Raw genomic sequence first — 19736 nt, 5'->3', positions numbered from 1 at the left:
TCTGTGTAAGTACTTTTATATGTGACTGTCTCTGTGTAAGTACCTTTATATGTGTGTGTCTCTGTGTAAGTACTTTTATATGTGAGTGTCTCTGTGTAAGTACTTTTATATGTGTGTCTCTGTGGAAGTACCTTTATACGTTAGTGTCTCTGTGTAAGTACTTTTATATGTGAGTGTCTCTGGGTAAATACTTTTATACGCTAGTGTCCCTGTGTACATGTACATGATAACAGCAGGAATCAGAGGTTTATCTCGACGTACTAACTCCACGTCACAGCTTCCGTTACCCGATAGTACAAACACATGATTCACAGCAGTACGGCTGCAGTCTGTCTGGATTCCTCACTTACCTCGAGCTCTGTTGAGTGCAGCAAAACGCGTCTTCATCTCCTCTTCAGACTCCTGAGGCGTCACGATTGCTTTCTGCAGATTTCTGTCCGGAAAACTTCAGTGTGTGTAGATGTGAGGTTTGAAACTAACTGACTGAATGTGCCTCAGACTGTGTTTCTAATGCTGTGGTGAATGGAGCATAGAACATAGAACATGGAGCATAGAACACAGAACATGGAACATGGAACATGGAGCACGGAACATGGAACATGGAACATGGATCATGGAACATGCAGAAATCCTGATGTCACCTGTCTATGTTTACAGTGAAGGTATCTAGAATATAGAAATGAGCCTTTAAAGTAAACGTGTATGTAGACGGTGTATTTGTATTGATGGAGCTCATCCACTTCACATGGTGCATAAAACACTTTGCTATACCGTTTCTTTTTCTATGACCCGTTCATCTTGATCATGAAAGCAAAGGCTTTAAAGAATCAATAAAGAACGATATTTGATTTTTGTCCCAATGGAAAGCACAAAATTTGGCTCAGGCCTCCATTTTCTTTCATTAACATTACATGATTTGGATGGATTTTGTGTGTACAAAGATTTTAATATGTTGGATATAGAATAGTCCACCTGAATTGGTTACATTTGGTTCTATTAGCTAATTTAAGTGACTAAGTATTTAACATGAACTGACTGACCCGAGCCAGCTTTCGTCATGCTAATGTTAGCGAGAATTAATGAACATTTATTGATTAATTTACGTTTTGTGAAACAATTGTTTGAATCCAACAATGTGTTAAACTTCTAAGAGCAAAAATAGCCTTGAGATATCTTTACTGGCAAGTATGTCAACGTTAGCTTACATTTCTGTAATGGTGGTGTCCAGTTAGCATGTCTAACGGTTAGCATACCGAAGATTTTGGCGGGCGGGACTGCCATGGTTAAATGTTCTAATATCAGTGGTGTAACGTTAGCTGCTTATTAGAAATTTTGCGCATGCTTACATTAGCTACAAGGTTTGCCGGGTCGTACTTTCTGGATTACACCACAACCTCAAGGTAATGTGGTTTATGTTAACGTTACATAAAATTGGGTCTTAGCTGCCTCAGAAAGCCCGCATTTACTGGCGGCACATTTTCCTTTGTAAATACCTGCCCTCTCGTACAGCGCGGAGGCACATTAGCGCAACTACACTGAGCCGGGTGAGGCTACATTAGCTTGTTACCAAGCTAATTACACGACTTGCACCCAGGTCTCTGTTAAGACTAACGTTACATCAGCCAGTGTGTGCGTGTTTGACGCGGTAGTTCATACATTTGTCAGCAGTGCGGGGTCCGATTGTTGGACTAAATTATGTCGGGGGTGGTGTTAAATGCTAAAAAAAAAAGAGACTGTAACATGTGTGTTCAAAAATTGTGAATATAAAACCAACATCTATGAGAACTTCAAAAGCCATAAATATAGAAAAGACTCTGGTGCAGGGAATATCTTTAAGCTTAAGGGGAATTTTTCTCACATGTTGAACTTTACTAACTTGTGATCTCTTCTCAGATTGCCATGGCTGGTTCGACACCTGCAAGACTCAAGGTGATTTTGGGAGAGAGCAACATAGAGAAACTGACGCTTCCAAATGGCCTACCAGAATCGCTAGATGATCTTCACAGCAAGATCAAGACTACCTTTGGGTTAAAGGGCAACCTACGACTCCAATAAATGGACCAAGACTTTGGCAATGACTTCTTCAATCTCAATTCTACAACTGACTTTCAGGATTTGGGAACAATTAATGTGATCCAGGATACAAATCCACCTTTGATCAGTGCCACTGAGACCACATCCTGTAGTTCTCCTTCAATTGAGTCTGACGGTGTTTCCCATTCATCAAATGACACAATAATGCTCTCATCCCCAGAGTCTGTGTCATCTCGAACCAAACAGTGGCCACAGGAGTTTCCAATTCCAAAATGTTCATACGACACAGAGCGGCAGCTGGCAAAGGGGAATGCCGAATGACATGGGAGAAACCAGATGTTGACAGTCAACTCCCGAATGAAATCTGATATCCTGAATGTCTATGGGTGTGCCGCTCAAACTTCTTCTTCGCGCCTCTTTTTTTTCAGGCTACATACTACTTTAGCGCATCTCTGCCTCTCAGGTTTGAGAAGGAACTGCAACTCTAAACAAGAGTGCAGTTTACATTTAGTGCCGTGGCCCGCCTCTGACCGGGCATATAGCCAATCATATTTTAAGATATTGGGGTGGCACTTGGGGTGGCCAATCAGATTTCAGGGGTGGCCCGTGCCACCGTAGGCCACTCCCTGAACACGCCAGTGCCTCCTCCGCTTCGTGCTGTGCTGAAAAATTTACCACAACATAAGCGCCGCTGAAAACATTACGTTGCAACTGGTCCGCCGTATCCTAAAGAATAAACAAATGAAAAAGTAACCAAATCCGTGATTTCAAAGCCTTTTGTCCAGCTGTCATGTTTAATGAAGAGAGAGATGCAGACACACAGGCAGAAAATGTAATGACAGTTTTACAAATTAGACACGGTCACTAGTTTTGTTTAATATTGAGTTTTAAGTTGAGTTACATGACAGTCTGGTGAGGGATGTTGTGGTATACCATTAGTGTAATGCTGCTTATGCTAAAACAGTACAAAAAATGTGTGTGTGTGTGTTGTCAGCTTTTGATTATTATGCACAACATCGTTTCTCATATGCAAAATTTGCAGCACCACCCGCAGACTTCTGTGTAATTCCACAGGCTTCTTGTAATTTGCGACTTTGGGCTATAGAAAATAAATAAATTGGATTGAATTAAATGCTAAGAAAAGAGAGATTTCAAAAGCAGAAGGACAAACAAAATATCCTACTGTGTTTTTTTATTTGTTTACTTTATTAGTATTTTTACTTAATTTTGGCGATGGGTGCCCTTTTGTTTTAGTTTGAGCACCTGCCTCCCAAAATGTCTGTGCACGTGCCCGGTGTCCTCTAGGGCAACAAAGTATGACACAAGTCCAACAAGTCGAGGGAAACACGGTCCGAAGTGTGGTGTCGTCGATCAGGAGTTTCATGTTTGGTGTTCAGGGAGTCGGACACAAACAGATTTCTGGTGTTTGGGTGGTCGGTGCCATTTTGCCTGCATCTTCTGTTTCCATGGTGAGAGTCTGGAAGACATGAAGCAACAGCTCCGTTACTTTGCCTTAATGCCCTCGTATTTCAACAAATATATCGGATTCATCTTCTTGATAAAATGTCTGCAGATGGAATATTATATTATTGAAGACCTTTTGTTAATGTTCCCAGTTTAACAAACATCATCATTCATTGATTTCAACAATGATCATCATCGGATTTTTAGGGGCTACAGATCTTCCAAAGCAGCATGTAAGTGATTGGATATTTATTTATATCAAAGTGTTAACATTAGAGACTTCTTGATCACTAACCCCCTGATGCAGTCGTTGTTTAAAACAATCCAGAGCTTTGTTTCATGGTCTTCAAGGTGGGTAAGACTGAGGCAATGGCTAAAGATGCATTTCCTTTTTTCAGAGTGTTATATCTTTTTTTGTGTTTTTCTTCTTAAGTAAAAAATATGTATTACTGTGGACAGGTGTTGTGAATTGCGTTTTCTTGTGCATAATTGTATGTTATAATTCTAATGCTGCTGTGATGTCCATATGGCCACCATTCATTGTCACCTTTTAAATGCATTCGTTTAGTAAATGGGAGGAAATTAATGGTTTTGAATTAATGGGGTGATGTTTTCAAAATGTATCTCGGTGTCTTCGAGGATTATCGCACTTTTCCAGTTTGTTCTTTCTCTCCTTTACGCACCGACTGCGACACTTAAAACCCGAACGAAAACTAGGCGGTCAGAATATTTAACCTTTAAAATAACCTCTGGTCATGCATTTTGAAAGCATGGCAGATGTTAGTTTGATATATTGTGTCAAGTTTAAAGTAAATATTGAACACTACAATTGAGAGCGCTCAAGAGGTTTCCTCTTTTCATTTTCAAACGTCCGAGTTTATCTCGATTACGTTTTTGCAGAGAACGGGCCAAATGTAGCACATCCTTTCATTTAAATCAAATTATTCTCTGCGGGCACAAGGCTCGTAAATCGCCTTAATTATGTCCCAACCTATAGCGAATTAGCCTTAACTACCTCTGCCTACATGGTGTTTTTGTACAGAACCCCCACTTGCAGGCAATAAGAATACGATTTGTTGCTTCCCGACACGAGAAACAAACACGCGCCCACGAGACCTTCATCTCTGCGCAAGCTAAGGGGATCAACGTGCACGGAAACATCAAACGCGCGCTCCTGTACAGCCGCGCAATTAGGAATATTGTTGCAAACCTCTGCTGACGTTACGCCGACGTGTACACAACGCGTTCCCGTGTTTGTTTCTGCTCTGTTGGGTGGATGCAGCGGGGTTAACGTACACACGTTTTGTCGTCTGGTTCTGCACATTTTATGAAAGTGCACAGATTACAACGCGTGGCTTTTAACACAAAACAAATTAGCAGCCTGGTCTTCTAAGGAGGCGTTTTTCTGGAAGTAGTTTTGTTTACATGCCGCTGTATTTTCGTCACCAAAAATCGGCTGAGGTTCTCACTTTAGTCGGTGTCTTATTCACCGCCGCTTCCGCCCCCACCTGCCCACCCGGCTCAGCTCCCATGCTGGCCACTGTGCGTCAAGGATAATGTTTACCGGGGGGAAACGTGCTGGACTCGTTTCCCGTGAGGTTCCTCTGGTTGCTGAAATAACAAAAGGTCATTGGTGAAAGATCAAAAGGTCTCAGCAAACTGCTCCATCTTCAACAATTTCTTTCTTTTGACCAAACGGACACCTGAGCTATTATAGATGAGTCCACATGAGGACGCTGCAGCCACACAGCCGACTTCCACACGTCTCCTACCTTGATTTGAATGCATGATAGACATTCTGTGAATAATATAATATTCTTACATGGGAGTTTGTTCTTTTTCTGCAAAACTATATATATCTCCTCAAAAAAGTACAATTTCCGATTCTATTCCGAAAATATAAAACGTATGCAGTTTTATGTAATGAAACTGTTGGGAGACATTTTAGATTCAAATTGAACGCACCGCACTGAGAAAAGGAAGATGTAAAGTGTAAACAGGGTCAATATGACCCCCAAAAGCTCAACATTTATATCTGGATAATGATAATAGTTTTAATTTTTCTAAATAATAAATATCTTAGGGCTTTTATTTTGTTATTTGTTTACAGAATATTTCTTATTCTATTTATCAATGTATTCCACAAACAGATATATACTGGTTTACCTTGTACACTGTAAAATGTAATAGTTGTCCTGACTTACATTTAATTAGTCAACTTTACTCAGCTGTCAAAAATATCCTTTCTTACTCACTTTTACGAAGTAACAGTTTATTGAAAGTGGAAAAAAGCCATATACCGATTGGTTCAAGTAAAGTTAACGTACAACACTTTGCCAAAATTTGGCAATGGTCCGAACAACAACGCAGAACCCAACATCCGGTCCATGTGTGAGGTGGATCGCTGCCTCAGAAACGGAAGCAAGAAAGACACTGCATGGATTTTGATCCACTGGCATTGGATGATGATGCCTGGGCACAAGTATCTGTTGGGGTGCTGACTGTCATCGGTGAAGATGTACTGCGCTCTCCAAATCGACTCCACCTTGACACAGCGTCTACTGCAATCATTGTTATGGATGATCTCCTAAACCTACCTCAAGCACTTTGCCTCTTGTTTGGGCTATCATATGCCGTACACTTGGACTGCCCTAAAGCCATGAAAAACACGTTTAACTTCATTCAAAAAGCGATGGTTGGCTGGGGGACTTACACCAAAACTTCAAACCCGTAAAATTCTCCTGTTGAGTTAAAATATAAATGGCCGCATGAGTGACGTTCGGCATTGGATCTCACTTGTTGATCACAAGAGTATAGTTTCAGTTTTTTTTTGTTATGTTGGCGAAATTAAGGGACTCAAAATTTCATCAGTAGGTCTGTCTAGACCTGCCGGTGTATGTTTGAAATACAAGTGTGAGATCGATTGCCTGCCATTTATCTTTTCACGGCTTGCTATTGGTGTTAATGTAGGAAAAAATACATTGTTCACAATATTCCTGTGGAAGTGAGCATTTGGTGTTTAAGATTGTTATTGTAAAACTTACAGGACTGTTCTATTTTATTACCAAATTCTAAGTTTTAATAAATATTCAAAATTTATTGGAGCCAATATCCAAAAGTATGTTGTTGCCCAATAATTCAGTAACGCTTGGTGTTTTTTTTATAATGTCGTTATATGGTGCTTAGATGCCCGTCTTTTCTATGACAATAGTTGCACACTGTCTCTTAAGTGTTTTAAACACGTATGTGCTCTGTGCCCTTCTTGAGATGTAGTGATATTAAGCAATGCTGACTTTTTAAGAACAATCCTGTTTACAGCACTTTAAATCTCAATGTCTTGCCAAAATATGTGCTACACTGAGGCTCCTCCTATACTGCTAACTGTTCAAAAGATGCACCCTTGTCTTCTGAGTAACTAAAACTGGTTTGTTGTTGCATTCAATTTAAAAAGAACCAATGCTGGTTGTTATGGAAGTAAGAAAAAATAAAAGCATATCATATAATTGAACGTTGTTTCTACTTTAATTTATTATGTATAACTAATTGGGATTTAATTTCAAGAGAACATTACCCGTTTTTCATTATTGTATAGGATGTTTGAAGCACTTAAGTTACACAAGTAACGTGAACTTGGTTGCTTTAAGGCAATCTGTTTGCATGGTTTAATCAAGTAAATTACTTTTCTGTTCAAGTAGATAATACTGAGGCGGCACGGTGGCGTTGTGGTTAACACTGTCGCCTCACAGCAAGAAGGTCCTGGGTCCAACTCCGCCCAGTGGCCTTTCTGTGTGGAGTCTGCATGTTCTCCCTGTGTCTGTGTGGGTTCTCGCCGGGTACTCCGGCTTCCTCCCACAGTCCAAAGACATGCTCTGGGGATCAGGTTAATTGGAGACTTTAAATTGCCTGTAGGTGTATGAATGTGAGTGTGAATGGTTTACCCCCCCCTCCCCCCCCCGCGACCCTGTGTGCAGGATGGATGGATATGGATAGATAATACTGATATTTCTAGTTGCAGAACTTGTAACCTTAGTTAGCCCAACATAAATAAATGTGTTCTTTGTAATGCACAAAGTATACTTCACTTGAAATAAGTCAAGTGAATTTAAAATGGTCAGTTTAAAATGGTCATTTTAAGTAGGCTATACTAGTTCAAAAGTACTCCTGAGTATTTCTTAGTTACTTCAACTGAAGTGTAAGTATACTACACTAAATAAGCTCGTTAGTACAACATATAATACATAATTAACTTTACTTGAACGTAAAAGGTTCCTTTACTTACTTTTTTTAAGGCAATCGGTTTGCATGCTTCTAAGTTTTTAATCGGATTTTACAGTGCATTTCCTGTATTCCGAGGCTTGCTATTCGCTCCCTGTTCACGCGCCCATAAAGAACCCACTCTGATTGGTCTACTTCGAACCCATCCTATCCAATCCCTAGTTGAGGTTTAAGGTAATCCCGCCTTAGACGTAGAACTCGGCTAACCATTGGATAAAACACCTTTCACTCCAAATACAAGCCTAGCGCTCTGCTAAAACTCATACCAACTCATGCCTTTAACGTCATATAGCAAGAAACGCAGCTTATCGTTGGCATAACGTAATCACAGCCCAAACCATGCACGTCTCCTTACTTCTCCTCGCAAAGGTACTGCAGTTACATCGTCAGCAGTGTGTGTGTGTGTGTGTGGGTGTGGGTGTGTGTGTGTGTGTGTGTGTGTGTGTGCCCTTAATGTGAACCATATGACGGACAGATATTGCTTAGTCATGGGCCGAAGAGCAGGTAGGAGGGATCTTCGGATCGCATCCCATTGGCTGCTGGAGAAAAACTGTAGCAAAACGGTCTGCAATAGTTTATTCTGTCTACGTGAGTTGAGTAAAACAAAACAAAAAACTCGAGCCAAAAAGCTATGGCGTCTCAAACTAAGGTAACTAGTTGACACGAGACATTTGAAGCGCGATACGTTTTTGCACCTGGGCTCAGTTTTGTTCTTTGTTTATTTTCCTTATAGCCAGTTCTTCATGGATACTTCAGAAGTTCCTGCTCCTGGAGGGTTCGCATCGGTGAGTCGTGCACCAGCATCGGACTACCGGCCTGTTCATTAAATGCATTTACAATGTTAACCAAGTTTGCTCTCTGTACATCAGCCTTTGCTCTCAAAGGCATCGAATATGACCAAGTTCCAGTCAATCTAATCCAAGACGGAGGTCAGCAGGTAGTGTACATATTACGTAATGTATTAAGCATGAGGCACTGGGTCAGTGTCCAGCCTGTATTTGTCCCACAATTGTTCTATTTGTACTCCAGCTTTCCGAACAGTACAAGAAATTAAACCCCATGCAACAAGTTCCTTCGGTTGAAATTGATGGCATCACCGTTTCTCAGTCAGTAAGTCCCCGAACTGTTCACCCATTGCAATGACATGAATTAAACCATGCCTCAGTTGACATATTTGTATAAATAGTAAAAGTGGTTTCTTACCCACGCAGCTGGCTGTAATCCAGTACGTCGATGAGACCAGGCCGGGGCCTCGCCTCCTCCCCGCGGACCCAAAGGGTCGCGCCCAGGTTCGGATGATAAGTGACCTCATTGCCTCTGGGATACAGCCTCTGCAGGTAAAACATCCCGCGCATGTCACAATGATCGCAGGCAGTTTGAACAGCAAAACAAGCTGCAGATGTGACATAGTTGCAACAAAAAAAAAAAATAGTGTTACACATAACTTCACGATGCCAAATTGCGGATGTTTCAGAATTTACACGTGCTCCAGAAAATTGGAGCGGAAAAGGCGCAGTGGGCTCAGCACTTCATTGAGCGCGGCTTCCAAGGTGGGCGTAAGACCTGTGAGCCTTCATCCCTCCACGGCCTTTGTGATAAGATTTCGAAGTATCTTTATTTTCATTCCAGCTCTCGAGCCCATTCTGAAGCAAACAGCGGGGAAATACTGCGTAGGTGATGAGGTAAGAGGCGTGGGGAGACAGTGAGATGTACGGCACAGACTTTTTATTTAACTCATTGCTTTGCTTACCTCTTAGATATCCATGGCAGACATCTGTCTGGTCCCACAAGTCTACAATGCAGAAAGGTATGTAAATCAGACAGTTCATAAAAACTACGACAAACCTCCAATTAACATCGAACAGAATATAAAATGTTTTGTTGTTTTAACCCCGTTGAAATTAAACCAGACCAACTTTAAAATCATCCTTTATTCTGAGAAGCACGAAACCTCTCTATTTTCTACAGGTTCAAAGTGGATGTTGGGCAGTATCCAACCATCAAAAGGTTAAACAGAACCTTACTTGAGATGGAAGCGTTCAAAGTGACCCACCCATCTTGCCAGCCAGACACGCCTGCTGATCTGCGTTCATAGAATGACTCTGCAGCTTTAGAGACGGCCATGCAGCTTGGTCACTTTGTTAAATAAATTGCTTAGAAAATGATCTCGCCTTGGAGTGTTACTGAAAATAAAAGATATTTATTGTCTTTTTACATTTACATTTTTATTTACCCTAAAGTACACGAATGGGGAACAAAGGAAGAGGACATGGAGTAACGTGGAAAACATTCAGATCTGAGATTTGGAAACATTATAATAAAAAGATTTGAATGGAATAAAAATTAAAAAAAGTCCACACTGCTAAATACATTTTAAAGTTATTTCTGTCAGGGAAGGTCACATAATTAAACTATTTAAAGAAAAAATAAGCTAAAAAAAATTGTCCTGAACGCATCCTCCCGCTCATCACTTGTCAGGAGGAATCTCCACTGTGCACTTGACCGTGTCGTTGTAGAAGGTACCGGAGCAGTCGGAGCCTCCAAACACTAGCAACGGGACGCTGACATTTTCACCCCCTTCCTGCCTCTCTGCGTCGGACAGGACGGTGCGGCCCCAGGTGATCATGCTGTGTCCTGCACGAGGCTTTGAGCAAAGCGCAGGAGAAACCACTGCGCTCCACATGCTCGTGTCTGAGGAGAAGAACCAAAGGGAGAAGACTCACTGATACAACAAGGTCGTGTCAGTTTGACTCCTGTGTATTTACTATACAAAAACTGGACTGAAGTGACACAAGTGACTCGCTCACCAGTGTTGAAAACGTGTACATCCTGCAGGGCTCCGATGGCGCTGCAACCGCCACTGACTAAAATCCTGTTGTCTGAAACCGGGAGAGCAGCGTGAAACCTACACAGGCAAAGGAAATATTTTCATTTGACCCCAACATCTCATTAAAGACTGTCTACTTACTATACTTTACACCACCAACTGTTTCTTTCATATTGAGATTAGTAAAATAATTTTGCAAAGAGGATTCTGTCATAAACTCCATTGGATTAAAAAAAAAGTCAGAAGATACAAAAATATATATAAAAGCAGATGGCTGCGCCGATGACATTCCTCAAGGTTGATTAATCATCTAGTACTCGCCCTCGAGGCAGCGGTGGCATGTTCCCACTCTTCACAGCTGTGTATTCCATGAATCCTTCAATTAAAATAAAATGTGACGTTAGTTTAAAGCGCAACAGAAGATTGACGTCTCATGCAGCTACAGAATCTTCACTTTACCCAAATCCAGAACATGCAGGTCATTAAGGTAGGTTGCCGTCTTCCGTCCACCAAATATGATCAACTTCTGTGACACCAGCGTGGCCGAGTGGCTGTTTCATGCAAACAGAAGAATGGCAGCAATGTTTAAAAAGGGGAAGACAAAAACAAAACCGCATTTGGATGACGGTAAATTGTTTGGAGAAGAAGACTGACCCAAACCGAGGCAGCGGTTTGTCCCCTTCCACAATCGGCTGGTACCAGAGTTCAAACTCTGGGCTGAAGATGTACAGAGCATTACTGCAGGATTTATCCACCGAAGCGTGACTTGGCTGAACTCCACCAAAGACAAAAAGCTCTTTCTTATAAAAGGCAGCGGAGTGATACGCCACATTTGGAACATTTCCTTTTGCCTACATTTTGATGCAAAAACAAAACAAAAAACATGTTAAAGACCTCTACTCGATAAGAAAAAAATACTGCAAACACGTTAATAACTCGGAACAAACCCACAGTAATAAGCTTCCACTTCCAGGTCAGGGTATTTAGGACGTACAGCTCGCTGTAGCGCTGGCCCTCCCTCAGGCCGCCGTACACAAAGAGCGACTTCGAGCCGGGGTCGTAGGTCGCAGAGTGTCCCCGGGCACACCGAGGCACGGGTCCAGAGACAGAAGAGTTCATTGGGAACCAGAAGTCGTTGTCTGGGAAAATAAAAAAAGTTCATTGGTTCATTCATTTGTTGGTTCATTCATTCTTTGTATTCTTCGCTGTCAATGCAACAACCCATGTGCAGACATTTGAGGGCTTCCAATTTGGCCTCAATTGCTTGTAGTAACGTACGACCACACGGGTCAGTAACAGACTCCACTGACCCAACTCGAGCTTCCACAGAGAGTCCTCGCAGTAGTTCTGATCCGCCGTCTCCCCTCCGATGAGGATGGCGGTGTCGGGGTCACTCAGACACATCGTATGGCTCCAGCGCCTCGACGGGCACGCTGAAACTGAAAGCAAGAGCTCTGTCAAATCCCAGCCGGAGCTTTTAAGGCGTGACCCCCGGTAAGCCTCCCAAGGTTCTCCAGACCGTCTCGGTTTTCTCTCTTTATCTGCACGGTCATTTCTTCTTGGCTGTTGATTCTGGACACCCTCATCTTCTTGGAGTTTGAGGCCTCGTCCACGTCCTCGGAGCTCCACGTCAGGCGGCCTCTCTTGCTGATAACAGTCCGTCTGGGCGTCTTATCCTTACAGGGGGTTTAAAAATCGCAGAAGGAGTCACACACACCGTACCTGCGGGGAAACAGTCTTGAGGGTGACTCTTACCGTAGGCCAGACTGGGGTTTTCTTCCCCATGGTGGGATCGCTGGTGTCAATTTTATCCACTTGGATGTCCGCGTCGCAAACACTATCACCAAAGTGGGACGAGTTGGGGGTTTTCTGGAAGGCACGACGAATAATTACATCCGGCAGCGTAGAACGTAGGGCCAAACGATTTAGACCTCGTTCGTCTCACCGTTTCATTTCCGCCGCTTTGATGCAACACGGAAGAGAGATCGGTGGCATCCCGCTGCTCTCCGAACACGCCCTTCCTCTGAACCAGAGGTGTGCTGCTGAAGACGCTGACTTCATTCGGTTGATGGTCACAAGTCTTTTGTGTGAAACAAAAAAAAACGGTGACGTCACCATTGAGGGAAGCCAATATTAATATTGTTGTTAGGTTTGTTATCGAAATGCAAACAGTAAATACAAACCGTCCTACCTCCCCGCACACTGTGAGAATAATCTTGCCATAAACTCCTCTCCTGCCTTTCTCCGCCGCCACTGCGACCACGTCAGGGCTCCACTCGCCCTCCCAGGTCAAGCACCTGAAATCAGGTCAAAGTACATTATTTATTTCTGGATTTGTCTCGTGCAGCTAATGCTGCTCGCTCACATACCTCGCTTGAGCCGAGAGAGTCCCGATTCTCTGGGCCAGTAGCTCTGCACTGACCAGGACGTCCACGGAGATTGGGTTCTCGCTGCATTCCCATTCTCCGAGGCCGAAGATGACCAGGTGTTTGGGGAGAGGCAGCGGGATGTGGACTTGGAAGACGCTCCGGTTGGACTTGCTGCAGAGGGCGAGGCGCGCGTTTGAATTGTTGTGGTCAGTGTGAAAACTGAATAATTTTGTTCTAAATATTCATTTAATGAAAAAATAAATAAATGTGAGAAAGCCTACCTGATGAACTGGCGGGGGGCGTCACGCAGGGACCAAAGGACATAAAAATGCAACCTCCCCATTGTCGTTTCAGGTCGCTCGCAAGGAGTGAAACGCACGAGCAGCAGCCGACATGTCTTTGGTTCAACATGGAGCTCGGATACTCTATTCTGATTGGTTGATTCAAACTCGAGGCAGATGAGAAAACGCACAGCTGAAACCGCGCCACCATTGATTTTTTAATTACCGAGTTTATCCATCGTTAAAACACCTGCATTGTTTGGCTGGGTTCAGCTATTTTTCAAGTAAATCACAATTTTTCCATTCAAATTGCTGAAATTGCAAAAAGGGTTCATGTTCGATGTATTTTGCGTGACTACTGACTTCCCTCACCTGTGTGAACTGCTGACGTGAAAGAAGAGCTAACATGAAGTGGAATTACTGAGTGTATCATCAAGTTTATACCTTTCAACGTTCTGAGGTAAAAAAACAGAGCAGATAATTCTGAAAAAAGATGCGCTAAGTGATCATTTTTGTAAAGGGAGAAAAGCCATTCAATAATAATTACTGGTATATTCAGTGATTTCATGTTCAGACCAGAGTGTGCAAAGTGGTTTGAATGTTACAGCATGTAATTGGAGTGGGCTAAATACACCTCTGCTACGATTCAGGTAATTACAACAACACCTCGATCCATAGTCTGAAATATTGCCTGGCTGTGCATATCTTACCTGCAGATTAATGTTCATGACTCAAGTTTACATGAGGAAAACAGCCAAAAATATAAAGACATTAAATAAGTTACTGTACATCTCATAAATAATTAAAGTATTTGTAAGTGGCTTCATACAAGAATACGTTCAGAGCACCCAGTAAGATGTGAGGGACCACAGATGTAACTGGGGAGTGACTGGCCTTCAGGGAGAGCTGAAAATAAAACCTGGTTTCATCAGCACTTCTGGAGCAATTACATCAATCCCCTAATGCCACAATTTGATGGAAACACGGGGGACACGCCTAAAGAGCTTTCTAATCTGGGATCAGCGGTGAGACCGTCACGAGGGTTGAGGGACCAGACACAAAAGCTGCCTTAATGACACATCGCAAGTGTCAAGTAGCAATGTTTACCTGCTCTTCACTTTCCAAATTTACAATCTACTAATTTGAGTTTATATGTTTGATCCAATTGTCAAATAAATCACAAAGAAAACTATCCAACCTTCTCTTTATTATGGAATATAAATTTCAGGAACAAACATCGTCATCATGACTTACAGTAAAAAGGTTACAGTTCAGCAGACATGGAAAGCTTTAAACCCGTTCCTTTACATTGTGCACAGCGTTAACAGACAATGCCTGGACATTTTTGGGGAGTGAGCGTGGTCCAATTGTGGATTTTCAAACAAGGCAACACCATTGGAAATGTATGCCAAACGCACCGAAGGAGATTCAAAAGCAGTGACCTTCACTCACATCTGAGCTCAAAATGCATTTAGATGAAATATTACAACTGCTTGCTACCTCTGATACAGCAAATTAATGGAGGGAGAGCAACTGTAAATATTGAATCTATATTACATAATAAGAGCTTTGTGCGATAAGGGATGGGTTTTATTTGTGTCATAAAAAGCACTCTGGCAACTGTTCAGTACAATCAACTTATACATTTTACCAACACACCGATATGAACTCTGTGCACGCAATTTGTATTCTATCATAATATTCTCCATTATATAGTTTGACAACGACAGAAAATAAGTTAAGATACAGGGCAGAAGGACAAATACACAAAACAACAGGTGTACGCTCACAGTACACACAACAAACACAACAAAACAATTTCTTTAGAGCACTGCTGATTAAGCACCTGGCCTGATGAATTCTGTGCAGGTGTTCCCTGATCACTGCTACCATAGAAATGTCACAGCAGAGGACGATTCATGTAAATGACGGGGACACTGGACCAAATAGCACAGGGACATAGCACAGGGGTCTTGAAATATATATATTTCAGTAAGACATTGGAGCAAATTTTGCATTCAAAACTATCTAATCAGGAATTCAACACAAGTGGATTGTGTTAAAAATAGATATGCTGATATTTAACATTTTTATATTATATCTTTATATATATTTTTTCAAAGTATGGAATCAAAAATAGTTTGCCGGTCTTACGAGCGGTGTTGCTCTTTAAATTCAACATTCACAAACATGCATCTCAGGCACTGTAATAAACTCTGTAGTAGAGAGTTTTATTCCGCCACAGGGAGTAGGAGTTATCAAACTTCAGCAGGTATGTGCCTTCACCTGGAAAATCGTGGCTCCCCCCCTGAACGGACATGTGACTGTCCTGGCGGTAGACGGGCAAGATCTCTGCCAAGTTCGAGTTGGTCTGAGTTTTGGAGCCCTTCTCGACGTCTCCGTTGCCGACCGGCCCTGCAGCCACAAATCACAAAAAAGCACAAAGTTTACACAGGGCCTCAGAGACCAGCCAGAGAGAAACCTGCAAAACAACAAAACAACTATGGCCTGTTTATAGGTATGGAATAACTGCCGTGTTATAGAACGATAAACTTAGGCCGCTCTACACCACAAACTGACAGCAACTGACCTTCCAGCTCCTCCTCTTCGTCTTCATCATCACTCGACTCGCTGATGTGCACAGTGATGGCCCGGCTCGTGACGGGAGTCCAGTCGAAATATATCCCGAAGCCAATGTCATAACTATCTGTGGCGAACTCCCAGCACACTTTTTTGGCCTCGGGCACGGTGGGCACGTGGACGGTCATGATGTCGCCTCGGTACACCGTCACCATGCAGTCGTCCTCCGTTCGCAGCTTCGCTTTCAGCTCCTTCAGCGAGGCAGACGTCCAGGTGGTCGGAGGCGCCAGGGGCGGCGTCTGGGCTGCCGTCATTAGGGGGCAAAATGTCAACGTGTCCAGGAAGAGCAAAAGCGGCAGCTTTGATAGCCATTTTATCTAGCCTGATGTTCTTAAAAACTGTGATAAAAAATATTTACGAAACGGGCTGATTCAGAATTGAAAGATGAAAACCAAGCAGCAGTTACGGCGGTACGCTGTGCAGGTGCTCACCTTTCATCTCAGCAGACAGCGGACTGCTGGCAGCACCGCTGTTCTCCTCGCCTCCGTCCCCCTGGGCCAGCTCTTCTGAGGCCGCTACATTGCCCTTAAAATGCAAAAAAAACACGTTGATGCTATATTCTCTTGCTCTCCCAGATTTTTGCCCCTTATTGTCAGCGTGCGTATGAAATACCTCCGGATGTTGCTCTGGATCCTCCTTGGTTTCATCCATGTCAGCTTGCTCTTTGGTCGGGGTGCAGCTCTGTGAAAGGTCTGTGTTCTGGAGCCTGAATATCAGCAGGGAAAAAAACAACAACCCCATCACAATACATAAACAGAGAAGACGTGGATGCGAGGAGCGCGATCAGCAACAGGCTACCTGTCCAGAGGCTGTTTGTCGCTCTGCTTAGATGTGATTCCGGGAAACGACGAGAAGGAGAGAGAGGACAACCGCGACTGGAGCTCTGATGTGGCTTCTAATCTCTCCATGGCTGTAAAGGCAAGACAAACAGCTCAGTGTGCGTGGCTAGAACAGATGAAGCCCCGCCCCCGCCGACCCGGGAGACGACAACAGCAGAAAAAATTAGCCTAGAAAAAAAAAAAAAAAAGAAACACTGGTTAAATAAACTAAACAAACTGGAACTACAACTGGCATCATTAGCCGAGGTGGGAACTGGTTCACTAGAAGCTGTCGCCTCAGAAGCAAAGTGCGTCGCTTTACGTGAAGGCTTCCGCTGGTTAGCATCAACCTCTGGCGTTAACTTTAGCTGGGAGGCTAGCTCCGTTAGCTCACAGCAGCTAACGCTCGCGAGGAAGGCGGAGAAAAAGTACATCCGTGAGGAGCCGCGACAGCTATACGCGTTTATCTCACCACAATGTAACGCTGCTAGTCGACACACGATGTTACTTCAGTCCGAACTCAGGCCATTTCGTTCATGTGACGGAGCTCGGTACGCGGCGCTGTTGCTGCTCGGCAGGAGGAGAAGAAAAAAAAAGCATAGCCGAACTGATTTGACACTTCCGCGTCTCACGAGCGCTGACGAAAACCGGCGATTCTCACGCGCCGAGATGACGGCGAAGAAGTTTAAACGTTTCATTGCTGCTGGAGTTATTTCCCCATTCTTGTTTTCCACTTACTTTAGTTACACTAACTATATGAAGCAACAAACATTGAGGACAAAACATGTACGACTATCACAAAACACGGAGGCCTTTTTTATTGCATAATGTTCTTATTACATTTCACTTTAAAAACCATGAAATGTACAGAATACGGAGCACACGTTTAAGCCCGTGTGGTGGATATACTTCGAAAATGTCACAGTTGTTCTTCACGTTAGATAGCAGCTGTCTTATTTGGCTGGCAAAGCAGGGATGTGTACACAGCGGTGAGGCACTGCTGCGTGGATCCGCTGCTCGATAGAAAGCGCAGCAGCGGCGTCTCTTTGGTCTGAGCATCGGTGAGAGAAATCCACGGAAAAGGTCTTTGTAGGGGAAAGAAAAAATGGTTTGTTCAGGACAGATAAGAAACACAAATTAAAATAAATAAATAAATATATACATATCCACATGTCTACTCACTCATCCGTGCGAAGGGAGGCTGCGCTGGAGAAATTGCGCGCGTCCAATTGCACGGCGTTTGGACACTTGTCTTTGAGGACGTTGTTGATAAGAGCGAGAGCATCACTGGATCCCAGACCACTAGAGGTGCAGATGTTTAACAGGCTGTACAACACTGCACTCACCCAGGTCAGACCCACGGAAATGCCACCTAAATATAGTGAATTATAGAAACACAAACTCACTTGTAATAATGTAAAATCAAGAGGGAAGCATTGCTCACGTGTTTGTGAAATTATAGCCGGAGAAAGAAAAGTCTGCAACAATGAAACATACCGCTGGTTGTAAGAGGACACGATGCCTCTATCAATAAAGGATTTCTCAGGTCCTTGATCAGTCCGCTGCAGGACAGCCACACATCTGCGGCGTCACACGCGATAAAGTCATACTGCGGGTTGAGGGTGAAATCGTGTCCAAGAAGCCGAGCCAATCTGAAACGAAAGATCAGAAACGAGAGGGATTCGGTGACTGGAAAATCCACATTTGCTTTTGTGTGTGTGTGTGTGTGTGTGTGTGTGTGTGTGTGTGTGTGTGTGTGTGTGTGTGTGTGTGTGTGTGTGTGTGTGTGTGTGTGTGCGTATACCTGGAGACGGGCACGCCGCTGGGGAAGCTGTACACGAGGCAGCGCGTGGGCAGGTGAGAGCGCAGGTCGGCGCAGACTTTGTGCAGGTGAGAGGGCAGACAGCAGAGGAACAGCACGTGCGCCCACGCGCCCAGTCTGCGGTTGTCAAAGAAACATTCAACTCCCGTCCTGGTGGATTCCACTGAAAGAAGGACGCGGGGAAGTGAGGTGGAACTTAGTGAAATCAACTCATTGCCTTCATCACTGTCTCATACTGTGAGGACATTCATTTCATTTCGTTTATCATATGGCAAATATCCTTAAACTCTTGTCTGTAATAAAAGACTGAGATACACTTTTGGGGAAACATTATGCATCATAAGTATCAAATCCTAGCTGACATTCATGTTCCACGACAGTAAGATCTTTATAAAATTGTGTTCATTTTTAGTTTATTATTACTAAATGTGTTTATTTATACTGTCAACCGTTGATTGTTTTTCAGTCTCTTTCCCTTATAGAAGAGAAAACAGAGCAGTTCCAGGCTTGACAGACACTTGCTGGTTTATCCTTTTTACTGCACCAGAAGGGAAAACCAGAAGCTCCCAATCAAAGTTAAATGAACTTTGATTGTTTGAAAGTTAAATGAACTTTGATTGGGAGCTTCTGGTTTTCTCAACGCACCTACACATTCTGGTCTCCTGCTTGAGATCTTAATGTGCGACGGTTTGATGCCAGACTCGAGGAGGGTGAGGAGCAGCTGTTTCCCCATTTGACCCATCCCGAGTATCCCAACGCGGAGGTCACCGTCTCCTTCTGCCGACGGGCCTCCGAGACTTTCGATGGTACGTCTGTAAACAGTGACGTCATCGGAATGACGTCAAAAAGTAACATTGCGTTTGATGAAGGTCGTTAAGTTCTTCTCGTGTGCGAATGCTAATCGATGGGTAACAAATACCTCAGCGAGTGGACCAGTTTGCACAAGAAAGCTGCGTGCGCGCACCCGCAAAACGTCAGTCCAGCCGCGCGCGCCCGCAGGAAGATAAACGCTTTCTCTTCTTCGGTCAGTTCGGCCTCGAAAGAGAAACTAATTAAACCAGCGGACACGTCCATCATCTTCTCACAACTTCGACGGCGGTCAAATGTCAAGGAGCAAGAAGTCTATCGGGACAAGTCTCACAACAGAATTAAGAGTTACAACGGTTTCGATGGCAACAGAACAACTTCCGATCATTTGATCGATTC

General features: G+C 43.4%; 4 protein-coding genes and 1 long non-coding RNA gene across 6 annotated transcripts; 1 reads left to right on the top strand and 4 right to left on the bottom strand.

Moving 5' to 3' along the window:
* Positions 1–2796: 2796 nt before the first annotated feature.
* Positions 2797–7845, bottom strand: LOC120832449 (uncharacterized). Its single transcript, XR_013452806.1, has 3 exons — positions 7778–7845; positions 4968–5109; positions 2797–3511 (listed from the first exon to the last, which is right to left on the bottom strand). It is a non-coding gene; the product is annotated as an uncharacterized LOC120832449 (long non-coding RNA).
* A 155-nt stretch (positions 7846–8000) lies between these two features.
* gstz1 (glutathione S-transferase zeta 1) lies at positions 8001–9987 on the top strand. 2 transcript variants are annotated; one of them, XM_040200488.2, is made up of 9 exons: positions 8001–8422; positions 8507–8558; positions 8643–8710; positions 8803–8883; positions 8985–9110; positions 9248–9323; positions 9403–9455; positions 9531–9580; positions 9742–9987. In XM_040200488.2, the coding sequence occupies exons 1-9, from the start codon at positions 8405–8407 to the stop codon at positions 9866–9868; spliced, it is 651 nt and encodes a 216-aa protein (XP_040056422.2). In that variant the 5' UTR covers positions 8001–8404; the 3' UTR covers positions 9869–9987. The 2 variants fall into 2 exon arrangements, with proteins under 2 accessions (XP_040056422.2, XP_040056421.2); XM_040200487.2 differs by having other exon boundaries at positions 8008–8142.
* On the bottom strand, positions 9954–14284 carry LOC120833409 (uncharacterized). Its single transcript, XM_040200485.2, has 14 exons — positions 13961–14284; positions 13251–13417; positions 12970–13140; positions 12792–12897; positions 12546–12680; positions 12356–12469; positions 12120–12276; positions 11911–12039; positions 11552–11739; positions 11255–11451; positions 11060–11151; positions 10922–10976; positions 10581–10678; positions 9954–10464 (listed from the first exon to the last, which is right to left on the bottom strand). The coding sequence occupies exons 1-14, from the start codon at positions 13976–13978 to the stop codon at positions 10241–10243; spliced, it is 1851 nt and encodes a 616-aa protein (XP_040056419.2). The 5' UTR covers positions 13979–14284; the 3' UTR covers positions 9954–10240.
* Positions 14285–14437: 153 nt separating this feature from the next.
* tmed8 (transmembrane p24 trafficking protein 8) lies at positions 14438–17523 on the bottom strand. The gene is made up of 6 exons (XM_040200014.2): positions 17181–17523; positions 16689–16800; positions 16503–16596; positions 16322–16415; positions 15841–16134; positions 14438–15665 (listed from the first exon to the last, which is right to left on the bottom strand). The coding sequence occupies exons 2-6, from the start codon at positions 16796–16798 to the stop codon at positions 15448–15450; spliced, it is 810 nt and encodes a 269-aa protein (XP_040055948.1). The 5' UTR covers positions 16799–16800; positions 17181–17523; the 3' UTR covers positions 14438–15447.
* Positions 17496–19708, bottom strand: noxred1 (NADP-dependent oxidoreductase domain containing 1). The gene is made up of 6 exons (XM_040200013.2): positions 19450–19708; positions 19176–19342; positions 18513–18693; positions 18206–18360; positions 17891–18080; positions 17496–17793 (listed from the first exon to the last, which is right to left on the bottom strand). The coding sequence occupies exons 1-6, from the start codon at positions 19605–19607 to the stop codon at positions 17646–17648; spliced, it is 999 nt and encodes a 332-aa protein (XP_040055947.1). The 5' UTR covers positions 19608–19708; the 3' UTR covers positions 17496–17645.
* Between the last annotated feature and the right edge of the window lie 28 nt (positions 19709–19736).

The sequence above is a fragment of the Gasterosteus aculeatus genome, chromosome 15 (assembly GCF_964276395.1).
Source record: "Gasterosteus aculeatus chromosome 15, fGasAcu3.hap1.1, whole genome shotgun sequence".
NCBI classification, from domain to species: domain Eukaryota; kingdom Metazoa; phylum Chordata; class Actinopteri; order Perciformes; family Gasterosteidae; genus Gasterosteus; species Gasterosteus aculeatus.
Note: the sequence above shows the minus strand (reverse complement) of the source record. Positions and strands in the feature narration are given on the sequence as shown.

Excerpts from the sequence above, each read along its gene's own strand:
- gstz1 (XM_040200487.2), top strand. The coding sequence starts at position 8,113 with ATGCACGTCTCCTTACTTCTCCTCGCAAAG. Across the intron at positions 8,143-8,506 it reads CCTTACTTCTCCTCGCAAAG|CCAGTTCTTCATGGATACTT; the intron begins GTACTGCAGTTA and ends TTTTCCTTATAG. Across the intron at positions 9,581-9,741 it reads CAAGTCTACAATGCAGAAAG|GTTCAAAGTGGATGTTGGGC; the intron begins GTATGTAAATCA and ends TATTTTCTACAG.
- LOC120833409 (XM_040200485.2), bottom strand. Across the intron at positions 12,040-12,119 it reads AAAGAGAGAAAACCGAGACG|TTTCAGCGTGCCCGTCGAGG; the intron begins GTCTGGAGAACC and ends TCTTGCTTTCAG. Across the intron at positions 10,679-10,921 it reads ATGCCACCGCTGCCTCGAGG|GTTTCACGCTGCTCTCCCGG; the intron begins GCGAGTACTAGA and ends TTGCCTGTGTAG.
- tmed8 (XM_040200014.2), bottom strand. The coding sequence starts at position 16,798 with ATGGAGAGATTAGAAGCCACATCAGAGCTCCAGTCGCGGTTGTCCTCT. Across the intron at positions 16,416-16,502 it reads ATCCAGAGCAACATCCGGAG|GGCAATGTAGCGGCCTCAGA; the intron begins GTATTTCATACG and ends TTGCATTTTAAG. Across the intron at positions 16,135-16,321 it reads GCTGTCTGCTGAGATGAAAG|CCCAGACGCCGCCCCTGGCG; the intron begins GTGAGCACCTGC and ends TAATGACGGCAG.
- noxred1 (XM_040200013.2), bottom strand. The coding sequence starts at position 19,607 with ATGATGGACGTGTCCGCTGGTTTAATTAGTTTCTCTTTCGAGGCCGAA. Across the intron at positions 18,694-19,175 it reads CAGGAGACCAGAATGTGTAG|TGGAATCCACCAGGACGGGA; the intron begins GTGCGTTGAGAA and ends TCCTTCTTTCAG. Across the intron at positions 18,361-18,512 it reads AGCGGCGTGCCCGTCTCCAG|ATTGGCTCGGCTTCTTGGAC; the intron begins GTATACGCACAC and ends CTTTCGTTTCAG.